Source organism: Arabidopsis lyrata (genome assembly GCF_000004255.2).
Source record: "Arabidopsis lyrata subsp. lyrata unplaced genomic scaffold ARALYscaffold_6, whole genome shotgun sequence".
Lineage (NCBI taxonomy): Eukaryota > Viridiplantae > Streptophyta > Magnoliopsida > Brassicales > Brassicaceae > Arabidopsis > Arabidopsis lyrata.
The window spans coordinates 3137829-3150308 of NW_003302550.1; the positions used below are offsets into that span (position 1 = coordinate 3137829).

The 12480-nt window shown below is 34.8% G+C and overlaps 3 protein-coding genes and 1 pseudogene across 3 annotated transcripts; all 4 read left to right on the top strand.

Moving 5' to 3' along the window:
• The first annotated feature begins 22 nt into the window (after positions 1 to 22).
• LOC9309406 lies at positions 23 to 933 on the top strand. The gene is made up of 2 exons (XM_002871257.2): positions 23 to 303; positions 372 to 933. The coding sequence occupies exons 1-2, from the start codon at positions 205 to 207 to the stop codon at positions 747 to 749; spliced, it is 477 nt and encodes a 158-aa protein (XP_002871303.1). The 5' UTR covers positions 23 to 204; the 3' UTR covers positions 750 to 933.
• A 207-nt stretch (positions 934 to 1140) lies between these two features.
• On the top strand, positions 1141 to 3603 carry LOC9307374 (annotated as a pseudogene).
• Positions 3604 to 6127: 2524 nt separating this feature from the next.
• On the top strand, positions 6128 to 7984 carry LOC9309407. Its single transcript, XM_021023228.1, has 2 exons — positions 6128 to 6615; positions 7708 to 7984. Exon 1 carries the CDS (start codon positions 6216 to 6218, stop codon positions 6609 to 6611), a length of 396 nt encoding a protein of 131 aa, XP_020878887.1. The 5' UTR covers positions 6128 to 6215; the 3' UTR covers positions 6612 to 6615; positions 7708 to 7984.
• Positions 7985 to 9595: 1611 nt separating this feature from the next.
• LOC9307376 (transcription factor TCP17) lies at positions 9596 to 11411 on the top strand. The gene is made up of 2 exons (XM_002871260.2): positions 9596 to 10131; positions 10482 to 11411. The coding sequence occupies exon 2, from the start codon at positions 10487 to 10489 to the stop codon at positions 11234 to 11236; it is 750 nt and encodes a 249-aa protein (XP_002871306.2). The 5' UTR covers positions 9596 to 10131; positions 10482 to 10486; the 3' UTR covers positions 11237 to 11411.
• The last annotated feature ends 1069 nt before the right edge of the window (positions 11412 to 12480 follow it).

Sequence of the window (12480 nt, forward strand, 5' to 3'; positions counted from 1 at the left end):
TAAATTACCAAACTAACCTTTACTAATATACTAACCGGTTAAAAATGATGTGATTTGGATTGATTTCAACCGGAGAAGAGTTAACCAATCGTTGAACGACACGTGTATAACACAATCCTATTCATAGCAGTCTCAAAACTTGTGTGATCTACAAGCGCTTGGTTCCTCCATTGAAGAAAAAGCTTTGACAAAACCAGAGAGATAATGGCGGCTAAACTAATCTGTTCGTCTTTAACAGTGCATTCAATGGCGAACAAGAAACCTTCACCTTCTGCTGCAACAAGAACAATAACCTCAAAGAAGGTAAAAGTTGAAAATCAATTTATCTTCATAAATTTCCCAAAATCTAATCACTTTGTTATGTTTGCCAGAGTACAGCGACTCCACAGGTGAAACTACTGACAAGAGTTGAGCAGCTTAAGCTTCTGACCAAGGCCGAGAAAGCAGGACTTTTGTCTTTAGCAGAGAAATCAGGTTTCTCTCTATCAACCATCGAGCGTCTTGGATTGCTGACCAAAGCAGAGGAGTTCGGCGTTTTGTCTGCCGCAACAAACCCGGAAACCCCTGGAACGTTATTCACTTTGAGCCTCGGTTTACTCCTTCTTGGACCGGTTTGTGCATATGTAGTTCCTGAAGATTACACTTGGGAAGTAGTGGTTCAGGTTCTTGTGGCTCTGCTCTCTGTTCTTGGTGGCTCTGCTGCTTTTGCTGCTTCTGGTTTTGTCTCCAATTTGCAGAAATCTGATTAGCCCGCTCGGTTTTTTTTTGTATCACATTTATTTACCCCGAGTAGCAAGAGACTTTTCTGCATTTAAGATGAAAACTTTATAATGTATTTGATCTACATTTGTAGGGTATCAACTCATTTTCACTATTTCTATCTATGTAAATGGTTTCATATACAGAATCCAAGAGAAACGTTTTGAATTTCAATAAGTGTAGTTCATTATTAGAGAAAGCTTTCTCATTAGGCTCTCTACAACATAGGCAATTAGTATCTCAAAAGCAAAACAAGAAAGAAAAAATAAACTACGGCATCCAGAGACCGTATACAACATCGTATACCACGGCAGAGATCAGCGCAGAAACCGCCCACCGATTCGGCAATACGTATGGAAAAAGGACAACGTGGTTCAGATGATGAATGAGAAGAAGACTTTTGACGTCTCGGACTTCGTTAAGGTTTACTTGACTACCACAGAGGAGGAGGATTTGAACACGCGTGGTGGAGGCTACATCAAATTGATTGGGCATGATAATATCAAATTTGAGGTTTATGTTGTTCGGATTCAGTTGGTCCTTGTGGTTGGTATATAGATTTAGGAGTTTCTTCTTAATGGCATTGGAATTTCAACTTTAGTTTTAGGGTTCGTATCTAATTTCAAGGCTGACAAGATAACTTGTAGGTGGGAATTCTGGATTCTAGATTTGTTGCAGTTAAAGTTTCTCAATTGGAAATTGAATCTTGATTTCTGCAAGCTTGAAATTTTAGGCTTTAGTGTTTGACCAACAATTAACATGTGTGATCTTGTGATTGCTTGCTTTTGACTCATCTAAGGCTCTAGGCGAATGATATATGGCCAAGTACTTTTATTTCTAAAGGTGTACGCTTTCTTATCAAGTGTGGACTGAATGAATCTTCGATTGGGATGTCACTGAGTGAAAATTGTGGTCATAAGCTAGTGGACTAGTTCATTTCCTTAGATTATCGAAACTGGCTCGTGTAAGGAAGATATTGGTGATCTCTAGTTTGGTGTTGAAGTTGGTTGCTTGCCATTATCGCAAAGCAACTTGTTCAAACCTTTGGTGAGTAGTTAATTTTACTGGTTTAAAGCTAGCTTTGGTATAAAACATTGGGAATAACCTGAATGACAATGTGGTGTGCTTCACAGGGACTTTGTTATCTTGGGGAACAGGAGGTCACTTGACAGGCCATGTAATGGTAGGTTCCTTCTTCTCAATCAATATCTTTGGGCTTGTGTGATTGAGAGTGTTGGTTGGGTGAAAATGCAGCTATCTGGTAAACAAACAAGACTCCAATGGACGACTTAACGCAGCTATCTGTTGTGCTCCTGCGTTGGCTCTTGGTACTTGGGGTCTACTAGAAGGCAAGAAAGTAAGTCAGAAGTGATCACTTGTTGTTTATTTATCTTGTTTTCAGTTCTTGTCTAATGTCTGGTTATTATTACATGGGGTTTCTTGCAGGCAACGGGTTACCCTGTTATTATGGAGAAACTTGCGGCTACTTGTGATGATCACAAGAGGGATATAACTTTGGCTGATGAGACAAAGAAAACTGTTGTGGTGTCCCTTTGGAATGATCTAGCAACTGGCATAGGCCATGAACTGCTAGACATGGCTGATAATCACCCTGTTATCGCGATTAAGTCTCTCAAAGTTGGAGATTTTCAAGGTAAGTCTTGATTTTTTGTTTGAAGTCAAAATACTAATTGGCCGCTTGTTAAATTGTCTACTATCAGCAGAAGCAATGTGGTGATAAATCCTGATTCTCCAGAAGCTACAAAGTTGAAATCTTGGTATGATGCTGAAGGGAAAGAGACATCTATGTCTGCTATTGGCTCTGGAATGGGTTCTTCTGCCAACAATGGATCAAGATCCATGTATTCTGACAGAGTTTTTCTCTCTCACATCACAAGCAACCCCTCTTTAGGTGAGGAGAAGGTACTTAAAACACTCTTACATATTAAGCTCTGGTAGAAAGAAAAGTTGATTTATGCGTCTTCTATATGTGTTGCAGCCTGTATTCTTTAGTACTAGAGCTTACATAAGCTTCATCAAGCCAGACCAGACAATGTGGTACCGTGCTTGCAAGACCTGTAACAAGAAAGTGACTGAAGCAATGGACTCTGGTTATTGGTGTGAAGGTTGTCTGAAAAAGGATCAAGAATGCAGCTTAAGGTAAGATGATAGTGAGATTCATAGAAATCTCACTCAAGAATAGATATTAGATCTTGTTTGTTATGTTCTTCTTTAATCATGTGTACTTATTGTGTGATCAGGTATATAATGGCGGTGAAAGTCTCTGATTCAACAGGTGAAACTTGGTTTTCTGCATTCAATGATGAAGCAGAGAAGATTATTGGCTGCACAGCTGATGAACTCAATAATCTAAAATCAGAGGTAAGAAAACTACAACCATACTAGAAAACAACTGGAACACATTCCTATTTCTCCATGTTTTGATTTAAGATGCGATGTTATGTTTGGTTTTTGCCAGGAAGGTGAAGTGAATGAGTTTCAGACAAAAGTGAAAGAAGCTACTTGGTCATCTCATCTCTTCCGGATTAGTATAACAGTGAGAAGAGACAGAGGATAACTGTAAGAGGTGTTTCTCCAATTGACTTTGCTGCTGAAACAAAAAGATTATTGCTCCAAGACATGTCCAAGAACAAGACATCTAAGTAATTCTAACCTCTTACATGTTTTGTCTGGCTTTTTGTTGAACTAAAAGTCCCAAACTTTGTAAGTTTTTCTGCAGTCGGTTAAATTAGTTCATGTTATTAAAGGATCCTTTGTTAATTTACTTATGAACCAGCTAAAATTCAATTGCTTTATCGATCATGAGAAGCCAACTTTGTAAAACATCTCTGGTTTAATGAAATTGTGGATGATAAATTGCAATTCAGAAGTGGTTTGTGAATTAAAAAACAAACTCAATACAAGAGTTTTGAGAAAGTGAAAACTAAGAGAGTTGATGAAATCAGAAACATAAGACCAATTCTAGAGAAATACAAGAGTTTTGAGAAAGTGAAAACTGAGAGTTGATGAAATCAGAAACATAAGACCAATTCTAGAGAAATACAAGAGTTTTGAGAAAGTGAAAACTAAGGGGGGTGTATTCAATAAAGGATTTGAAATGATTTGTATTAAAAAGATAAATCTTATGTTATTCAAACATGAATTTTAAAAATCTTTTTAAAATCAAGTGTTATTGGATTAGTGATTTTAAAATCTACAATCAAATCCACTGTTATTGGAAACATTTTAAGTTGTGGATTTGAAAAGACTTGAGTGATTTTTGGTGGAATTTCAGAGAACATCTTAGTTAAAAACTCAAATATCTAAATCCCATGGTTTATGTGGGATTTGAGAGAGTTTTGATATCAAATTCCCTAATTCACCAAAAATCACCAAAATCATCTCAAAACTCATTAAAAACTCAAATCACTCCAAATTCTTTCTTCAATACACCCCCCTAAGAGAGTTGATGAAATCAGAAACATAAGACCAATTCTAGAGGAAACTCTTATACAAGAGTTTTGAGAAAGTGAAAACTAAGAGAAAGACTCCTCCTGCAAACATCCCAAGTGCTCGAAGAAGTTTTTGCAACCAAAAAGAAATTCATATGAGAATGTTTCCAATAGAGATATTCCGATCCAAATACTTCAAAACATGAACTTGTGATTGATAAACACTTTTCAATGAACCCAAAACATTTGAAATCTGATAGACTTTAACTCTAATGGAGTTGACTTTAACTTCACTAACCAATAACACCACCTAAATCTCAGAGAGACCCAACATTCCCAAATTCCAATACCAACACACAATTTCATCATAAGAAAGACAATCAGATTTCAAAGTTTCAAGTGAAACATACAAGATAATCGAAACTTTGATACTCACTTGAGAAACATGACTATCCTTCCTTCCCAACCGATGATGACTCCCCAACATCAGATTCATCATCGTTTCCATCAGATACATCTGAACAAAGATTTTTATTATTACCAGAAAAAAGTCAAAGAAAAAAATTATTACTAAATTACTAGAAACAATTACCTGCAGTAGACTTGTTTTTGGACTTCCTAGCAGCTTCCCTAGCTTTTTAGCTTCCTCACGTTCCAATACCATTTGAGCATTTTTTGCTTCACCGATCTGCAGGAAAGCTTCCCTCATTTTTTTATCATCGTTCGAAACCTCTAGGAGATCATAGCTAATCCAGCCATCAACGATTTCATTTAGCCTTGCTAAGTGAGACTCCTTCATTGAAACTGAGGATGATTTATTTCTGAGAAGTGACATCTCATCCTCAAGCAAAGAGATGTCAAACTCACCCTTCACCTTAGAATGTTCTTCAAAGAGGATCTTACCAAACTTGAGTTTGAACGAGTAATCACCTACAACAAAATATTCAACAAAATCGGAAACAATCTCACGAAGGGGCATAAATAAACCACACAAGCCGTTGTTTATGGCCCTTATAAAATATTGGTGGTTTGGTCTGGTGTGTACATTTTGTGCATTTTACTTTATTTACTTGTGTATTATTCATGTATATTAAGTTGTTTTTAACATGCATTCTTTTGTAAAATCACATGTAATTATGATATTTTGTAGGTTTATAAATTAATTTAAACAGAAAAAACTTACAAATGTTAGTTTATTTCTAATAAGATATATATATATATATATATATATATATATATATATATATTAAATTAATTTTATAGTTTTAACATCTTTAAAACGAATACAATTGAACTATATAGTATTATAATAAACTAGAAGTAACTTAATTTTATTGATAATAAGCTAAAAAATTTATTTGTTAAATATCATATTTTTATATTTAGTGAAATTTATAGGGTCTTTTTTTCCTCAAATGAAACAATTGTATTGTGAAAACATGATTTCGTAGTCTCTTTTTTTTGGGCTGTTAATTAGTAGTATTGATTTTTTGAGCAAAGCTATCCAAAGTTCTTGGGAAGATCATGATCAATCTCAAAGGAATGTAATCAGAACCGGGAATATAAATATCTTAATCGGCTACATTCTGTAAAAAGTCTCGTTAGTCTAGTGGTTTAATTGTTAAAAGGTACTATAAGTCATCTTAGTTCGATTCCGCATTGTAACAGTTTTTACATGTTTTGATTTTTTTTCCTTTGTTCACACAATAATTTGGCCCAAACATGAATTTGGGCTTGTGGCCCAATATTTCCTGCGCCGGCTCGGGGTCAAAAATAATTGACTAATGGATTCAATTTTTCTTTTGAGCCTACTATAACAATCTCAAAAAAGATTGACGACGTCTCTCGCGTTTTTGTAACCAAACCAGTACACTCGGAGGTTAAATCTCGGTTTAAGTGTTTAACCAATCCAATATCTGAGACCGGTTTAATAGTCCTTCCCCTTTCGATTCGAAGTTTTGGTTTCATCTCCTTTGCCCAAATCGAAGCGAAGGTCTCTCATCAATGGCGAAATCAGTGTCGACGGCGGCTTCCTCGCTTGTGCAAAACCTTAGGCGGTACATCAAAAAGCCATGGCAGATCACCGGACCTTGCGCTCACCCAGAATACCTCGAAGCTGTTCCCAAGGCGACGGAGTATCGTCTCCGATGCCCCGCTACGATTGATGAAGAGGCGATCGTGCCCTGCTCGGATCCAGATACCGTATACAATATCGTATACCACGGCAGAGATCAGCGCAGAAACCGCCCACCGATCCGGCGATACATATTGAAGAAGGACAACGTGGTTCAGATGATGAATGAGAAGAAGACTTTCGATGTCTCGGACTTCCCTAAGGTTTACTTGACTACCACAGTCGAGGAGGATTTGGACACGCGTGGTGGAGGCTACCAGAAATAAACAGGTGATTTGGGTCAATAAGATTATCAAATTTGAGGTTTAAGGCTCTAGGCGAATGCTTTTGAATTTAGGAATTAGGAATCAAGCTTTGTTTTATAGCTAAGTGCAGTATTGGATTCTGGTTTGATTGCTTAAGTTGTACACTGTCTTACCAAGGTCTCTCCTAGTGACTTAATGACTTGTGGATTTGGATGTCACTGAGGTGGATTTAGACTAGTCCATTTTCCTTAGATTGATAGAAAATTGTCCCTGTAAGGAAGATTTGGTGTTCTCTAGTTAGATGCTGAACTGGGTTACTATCTTTACCTGAACCATATTCTCGAGAATGAATCATTGTTATATCATTTCGATTCTACCAAATTTTTAGTTAGAACTTATGAAACCACGGGACTATAGTAAGCTTTTTATAGTCTTTATGTTAGTTTTTGAAGTATCTTTCTCCCTTTGTGAGGTTAGACTCCAAACATTGATTTACAACTGATGGAGGAAGAACATGATTGTATCTGCAAGGAATTTTTTTGACCCTTTTTCCTGCAAAATTAGTTGCAATAGAATTAGAGTTAGATTTGAGTTGAAAATAATGGTTTTTGTTGATACTTGATATGGTGCATTGTGTCCCTAACGTCATGTTTGTTGTAGATTTTTTCTAGTTTCCCTTCTGCTGTAGCTTTCCAGAGAGTATGAGCTGTCATTTTGGTCTTGACTAGATGAACTTTGTGATGCTCGATTAGTTTAGTTGTGACAATGCAGATGGGTTACTGGAATACTATTGTAACTGTATGAAGGAATGGGAAGTTGGAAAATCATACTCCCTTATCAGCTTCCTCACAATTTGACATCAGAATCATGCGTAACCTTTTGAATAGTTATAGCTAGCTGATGAGTCCTACCAGTTAGATAATGTCTCCTTATGTTCTTCAGCCTACAATCTAATACTTGCTGCAACAGTTTAGTAATTCAAATATTCATGTCGTATTTGCTTTATTGCCTAAACGCAGAAAAGCCTCCATCTCCAAAAATACCCATTGAAATGGCTAATACTATTTGAGTTTCCATTTATCGAGATTCGAGACTGAATATGTATCCTTCTTTGCAGGTTTTTGCTCATCTCGTCTTTCTCCTGTAACCTACCGATGGGCGAAAGACTGCGCGTGACATATCTCTAGCAACAAAAAAATCTCTCCCTTGTTTGATTTATTCAATAAGATATCTAGTAGCTTTATGAACTACAAAACACTTCATTTTCCTTCACAAGAACCAGATTGTTGTTCAGTTGTATTCCCTATGTTTATGATGAACCCGTGATTGTTTCAAGTCTGACTGATTTAGAAATGGATAATAATGTAATACAAAGAGAGAAACAGTTAGTAGTCTCTGTGTTCTTGGGGACCCTTTCTTCTCTGCATCAGTGACTAAGAGAAGAAGAAGAAACAGAAACTGTGGAAAGCCGTTATGCCAACTCTATGTCTCCATCAATGCATGTTGTAATTTATGAATTTTACCCCAATCTACTGTTTCTTTCACCTTTTTGCTCCCGTCTCTTGCAAGGACATGTCACTGTTTCTCTCTCTCGGCATGAGCCTTTTGCATTTACTTCCGTACAGACCGAGAACGACGGCTCAGGATTAAAAGAAAAAGAGAGCTGTGTTATGCAATTTGGGTCCAAAATGTGTCTGTGTGTCTAAGTGACATGCATACGTCATCACATGCACGTATTCCAACTTTTGGTCTAAACTGGGACACATGAGCGTTTCAATTGCACTCTGGGTTACCATTTTGCATTCATTGTGGTTACAGCTAGGTTGTGTCACCAAACCTTAATAAGATTCTCTAGCGATCAGAGAATATGGTCCGGTTTGCAGTGGTAAAAGATAAGCACGGTTTACTTGAAATTGATTGTGGTTTTAGATCACTATGGAGGAAAAATCAGTTTGAAATCATTCGTTTGAGCTTCTAAGTTCTAACCGCTTATTTCAAGTCCAAGTAGTATTATTCAATATTGGTAACCGAATTAAAGGTTCATTTTTAACCGCTACCACTAGTAAGTGATCTACCGCTAGTACATGTAATGTATGTGACCTCTATGAAATTGAAATCGTTCATACTTAACAATTTATAGGAAAAATGTTAAAACTATCTTCTTGTATATGCTTCAATCGTCTTGAAGATAAACATAATCCAACGCACTAAAATGTAATAAATTTTTAAACTGATGTCCCATCATCGTTATCTACTTCATCCGAACTTAGGTCCCAACTAGAGAAACTTCTCAATCTCTGATTCTCTGATACACATACGCAGTGGTGTGGTCTACTTACACACACTTACATAAGCAGCTAATAATTATTCGTAAATTGTGGTCCGATTGTTAAGACGTTAAGGAGAAAATTAAAACAGTTTATTATTAAATACAGTGAAATCTAGCAGTATGGTAAATTGGTAATAATTCACTCATTGATACATGTAAGCACATTGTCATTGTTATGGAAAGTACAAGAATCCTTATGAAATTTGATAATTTATTTTTGTTCTATGAAATTCTGATATTGTGATAGACTGAGTGTATAAAATAATGGTCTGCCATATATGCACATAGTGGTCCATGAATCTGTATATATGCATATTACATATCTAAGATGCTTTTAACAAAAAAACATGTACTCTTTAATTTGGTCCATCCTCCATCTAAGACCAACCACTCTAGCTGTCAATCTAAATGCCTAGTATAATATGTACAATATAAGCATATATATCCTTATTATAGAACTTAATAGGGATCATCACATTCACATTAATAAAATCAAAAGGAAACCCTAATTTCTACAAGTTTTGGGTCTCAACATTTACTGATGTACAGTACATATTGAATTTCCCATATACGTTCCAAATGTATAAGTAATTGGTTCTTAGTAATTTTAAACTATGGTTTCGAATGATATATAAGAAAGAGACATAGTTCAAAGTTACTGTAAGTACTTTACTTATGAAAGTATTTTCTATTGAATGGAGTCCAAGATATCTTTAAGAATGATCGTATGCATCAATCAAGAGTCAAGACTACACATTCTAAAGAAGAAATACGAACTTGCAGTCTCTAAATAAGTAGATATACATGTATACACATTTTGATTATATATTTGTGTGTATATTTTAATTTATTACCCACTATTAGTATAAGTGAATGAAACCATAGCATCTTTCTTTCCGTTAAAAAACATGTGGATAAGAGTGTCTATAGTCTATACACTACATATATTGCTCTTTTTATCCTTGTATATAATTCTTTTCATACCCCACTAAAACCCTAGGGATTGGAGTATATATATATATAGGTATCATTTCTTGCTCAGCCTCAACCATATATTATACACTTTTAGTTTTAGGTAACGAGTGGAAAAAAAGAAAAGAAAAAAACTGTTCATCATTTAGGTTTTTATCATTTTCTGCAACCTACTCGACGAATTAAGAACTCACTCGATCTGTCTAAACCCAACGACTTCAAGCTTGCCAGTTTTTCTGTGTAAGATTAATCATCTTCTTTTTTTTTGTAGTTAATTAAATTGAAACCTATGTTTCCTCTTTGGATCCTCGGATCTTCGGAATGTTTCAATTGTATCTATTTCTATTTGAGTCACTTTTATTTGATCATTTTTAAGTAACACAAAATATCTTAGAAATTTAATTGATGTGCAGTTCGAGTAATATACTTTTCCTTGATCTTGATAGGTTTTTGTTATATATTTTGATTTCATCTCAAGTGATCACACTTCCCTAAAACCCACAAATATTCCGAATTTGAACACTATTGTGATTACAACATTGATTTTGTTCTTCTGTTTTTGTTTTCTGATCGATAATATAAACTTATAGAATCAATGGAGATGAGATTGAGAGAGGACATGGGAATAAAACAAGAAGATCAGAAGAGTTCTTTGTCATTGTTGAAGCAACGATGGAATAATCCGAGGATCGTGCGAGTCTCCCGAGCATTCGGAGGCAAAGACAGACACAGCAAAGTGTGCACAGTTCGTGGTCTCCGAGACAGGAGGATAAGGTTGTCGGTGATGACAGCGATTCAACTCTACGACCTTCAAGAACGTTTAGGGCTGAGTCAGCCTAGCAAAGTCATTGATTGGCTCTTAGAAGTTGCCAAAAACGACGTCGATTTGCTTCCTCCTTTGCAATTCCCACCTGGGTTTCCCCAACTTAACCCTAATCTCACCGGCCTTGGAGAATCATTTCCCGGGGTCTTCGATCTTGGAAGAACCCAGAGAGAAACTTTGGATCTTGAGAAAAGTAAATGGGTTAATCTTGATCATGGGTTTGATCACAGCGATGATCTCCATTTCTCGAATTCAATCCAGAGCAACAAGCTTTCTTTCCCTTCTAATACTTCGTCTAGTAGCTCTTATCACTACAACCTTGGACATCTCCAACAGTCACTACTAGACCAATCTGGTAACGTCACTATTGCATTTTCCAATAACTATAATAACAATAATCTCAATCCTCCGGAGGCGGAAACTATGAGTTCTCTATTCCCAACAAGGTACCCTTCGTTTCTCGGTGGTGGTCAACTTCAACTCTTTAGTAGCACAAGCTCACAGCCAGACCATATCGAGTAGTTCCAGCTGCAGCTTGTTTTTAGACGATCTTCAACAAGTTGAAGAATTCAAGTCATGTGACATGTAAGGCATGTACTATATGTACATAGAGAGGGAGATTTATATGGTTTAATGGTTATTATTGTTGGATTGATTAATCGTCACATGCGTGTATTTATAATACAGTCTTATTAAAGACTAGATTTTAACCCGCGGTACACCGCGGGGCTATATTTTCTTAAAAAAAATCAAAATATAATTTGTTTGATAGATTATTTTGATTGTTAATTTTAGGATTTCACCCGTGGTATACGATCTTTTATAAATATCAACCCAAACCCGTCCCATCATATTACCCGTCCCGTGAAATTAAACATTATTTAGTTATTTTTCTTTTTAATAATACTTTTATTTAAAAGCTATATAATTCAAGTCAATTTAAAAATTTCTTTTAAATGGTTCCCATAAGATATATATACATATATATTAAATTTGTATAGAGTTGAAATAATATTAATATTACAAATTTTTTATATAATTTAAATACTATAAATATTTTTAAAAATATGTAATATATATTTTTTGTTATTGAATAAGAGGATATTATGTGTAAGAAATGTAGAAAATAAGAGTTTAATATTTTTATTATGGAGTCGCAAAAAAAATCTTTTATTTCTATACATGTTATTCATTTATTAATAATAAAAGAAAACAAATCCTTTAAATTAGATATTAACTAAAATAAACGCACCATAATTACTTATTAAGTAACAACCAATAAATTTCACCAAAAAATAGGTAACAACCAATAAATTCTAAACGCAGTAATTAAAGAATGAGATATTAAAAAAAATATATCAAATAAGATATAAGAATCTTAAAATAATTGAACATCTAAATAATTTAATTGTTAGTGTCGATTTTAATGCCTTCATTAATGTAGATTTTTTTTTTTTACAGAGAAATATTTCCTAAAGATTATCACATTAATGACTCAGAAAATTAAGGAAGATATGAATTTATGATTCTCGAAATCGTATTGGTAATATCTTTAAGTAATATTTTTCAAATTTAAATAATTAATGCCAATGGCATTCATCCGTAAATAAGGTCCAACTCCAGGATTTATTTGCTAAAAGTCATTCAAAAATGTTAATTTTCTTTTTAATAATACTTTTATTTAAAAGCTATATAATTCAAGTCAATTTAAAAATTTCTTTTAAATGGTTCCCATAAGATATATATACATATATATTAAATTTGTA